Source organism: Salvia miltiorrhiza, chromosome 3, assembly GCF_028751815.1.
Source record: "Salvia miltiorrhiza cultivar Shanhuang (shh) chromosome 3, IMPLAD_Smil_shh, whole genome shotgun sequence".
In the NCBI taxonomy this organism is placed as follows: Eukaryota; Viridiplantae; Streptophyta; class Magnoliopsida; order Lamiales; family Lamiaceae; genus Salvia; species Salvia miltiorrhiza.
The window spans coordinates 10,524,479-10,527,026 of NC_080389.1; the positions used below are offsets into that span (position 1 = coordinate 10,524,479).

The 2,548-nt window shown below is 37.3% G+C and overlaps 1 protein-coding gene across 1 annotated transcript; it reads left to right on the forward strand.

The window, feature by feature from the left end:
• Positions 1-286: 286 nt before the first annotated feature.
• LOC131018300 (disease resistance RPP8-like protein 3) lies at positions 287-1,933 on the forward strand. The gene has a single exon (XM_057947026.1). The coding sequence runs from the start codon at positions 287-289 to the stop codon at positions 1,931-1,933; it is 1,647 nt and encodes a 548-aa protein (XP_057803009.1).
• The last annotated feature ends 615 nt before the right edge of the window (positions 1,934-2,548 follow it).

Consider the following 2,548-nt stretch of genomic DNA (forward strand, 5'->3'; position numbering starts at 1 on the left):
GTTGTAAATTTGAAAATTTTGTAATTTAATTTTGATGTCTCAAAAGTAAACTCCCAAGAATATAAATGTCGAATGGTTTGTTCTTTTTTTTTTTTTGAAGAAGAAGAAGACGAAAAAATACATGATTGAATCAAGTAATCTAACAATTTAACTTTCCCCGCTCAATAACCTTCTGATTGTTCGTTTTCGTATTGTTCTTATGTAAGCAGACAATGGAAGTAGATTGCTGCTCACAAGTCACACGAGGAATACCGGCATATATACACGCAACGAAGATGTTCATAAGATGAAACCTTTGGATTCTAAAAAGAGCTGGCAGTTGTTTTTGAAAACAATAAACCATGGCAATAAATTGACGGGTGAGCATAAATTCCCAAAGTCCTTGGAGCCTAAGGGAAAACAAATGTTGAGAAAATGTGACGGCCTGCCATTAGCTATAAAAGAGGTGGGAAAGCAGTTAGTGGAAAAGAAACTCTCAGGGGGGAGTGAATGGGAACAACTTCTTGAATCAGTTGATTTTGGTTCAACACTCAAGTTATTGGAACCATTTTATCATAAATTGGATCCCGAACTGGAGTCATGTTTCCTGTATATGTCTTTCTTTAAGGAAAATACAACTTTGAGGGCAGAAAAGTTGACACAGATATGGATTGCAGGAGGAGTGGTTTCAGGTTATTGTGGATCATATTTAGATGGTTTAATCAATGAATCTGTTATTGATGTCAAGGACAAGAGCACAAAGTACCGCATGAATGCTTTGCTACACATGTTATCCATCCAAAAAGCAGAGGAGAAACTAGGTTTTGAGATCCTAAGGAACAATGGAAATAATCGATCCTTTCCGAGTCCTCGTCTTCATCGTATTATTATTTGTAGCAGAGACAAGTTCAACTACTCCACGGATCAAGATAAACATCTTGTTTCTCTCTTCTTCCATGGAGGTGGCTACTTCGACACTAGTCCATCTTACTGGAACAGTTTTGAAGAACTTAACATTCTTGACTTGGAAGATTTTGGGCTGAAGAATTTACCTGAAAGTATCAGCACATTGATCGAATTAAAATACTTGGGATTGAGAAACAATTACATAGAAGAGCTCCCAGACTTGTTGGGGTGCCTAAACAACCTTGAGGTTCTTGACATATCTCAAAACTTTATGGTGGAGGTGCCTAATGTTATATGGAGATTGCGTAGCCTTCGCCACCTCTACATGTCTGATATGGTTTGTCGGAAGTCTTTGTGGTTTGACATACTGGAGAATCTGGAGACCTTAACCTACGTCTCACTTGCTAATTGGACATATGAGCTCTTGGGCTTAAATATGTTGAGTTCTCTTAAGAAACTGGGCATAGAAGAATTGGATGGAAACTCAAATGTAAGCAAGCTCTTTGTGTCATTGGCTGACTTGAAGAATCTTAAACACCTAATCTTAAGAGGGTATCGTTTCAGAAGGATGCCTAGTTTGGAGGAGATTGGTATTCTACAGAGTCTCGAATCACTCAAATTGGATGGACTTCTTGCCAGGTTACCAACTAATCTCCCTCCAAATATTACATCATTGACATTGATTGATAGTTGTCTTGATGAGGACCCCATGGCACTACTAGCGGGGAAGCTACCAAAGCTAGAGTACCTCAAATTGCGGAACGCATACACTGGTCAACAAATGGTGATCTTGCGCAATGGCTTCCAAAGGCTCCAAGTCATGTGCATTGAAGAGTTGTGGAATCTGAGAAATCTACAAAGTGATGCATTAACGTTTTGGTTCAAGAAATTAGAAATTCACGATTGTCCAAATCTGACCCTCCCGGAGAATATTTTGTCGATGAGTTATCTGAATGAGTTAAAGATGGTGACAACCAAAAGAATTGCAACAAAGATGAGGAATTCAGACTTAATCTCCAAAATACCGGTCGTGAATATCAATCCATGAGCTCGCGCAGTTGTCTACATTTTCTTCCAGCTTTTTCCCCTTTGGTGGTTGTGCATTGTTTTTAAATGACATTTATTTGCGACAATTGTGGTTTCTTCATATCTTGTTTGTACTCTGTTTCTCCCTCGTTGTAGGGATATGTTTTTTCGTTGCTCAAGTTACGGCAGACAATATTACTCTTGTACCTTGGATTTCTAAGAGTTTGCTAACTATTTCTAAGTTTACAACTCAGAATGATGATTATTGTGTTGCTACAAAATTGTGATAACAATATATTGATATTTTTCACGTTTAAATTAAGAAATTGTAAACTTAGATCACTACCTAAAATGAAAATTCAATAGATAATAAACAACCCAACATAACTCGTTATTAGAGCAGCCACATCGCCTAACTGCCGATGCAGGTAGTGTCATTATTTGGTATGGATGATTAGAGTGTATAATATACTTATGACACTCTAGTATCATGTTTGTTTCAAAACACGAGGCCCTTTATAAAGCTATGGCCCGATATGTATTTAACAATCTTAATAAGAGAGAACTTGGCTACTGTTGATAGGAATAGTATACTGTAGAAAAAATAGTGCCCCATGGTATTTTGGTAAAAAAAAAT

Bases quoted from the DNA above. Each gene is read 5' to 3' on its own strand.
- LOC131018300 (XM_057947026.1), top strand. From the start codon at position 287: ATGAAACCTTTGGATTCTAAAAAGAGCTGGCAGTTGTTTTTGAAAACA.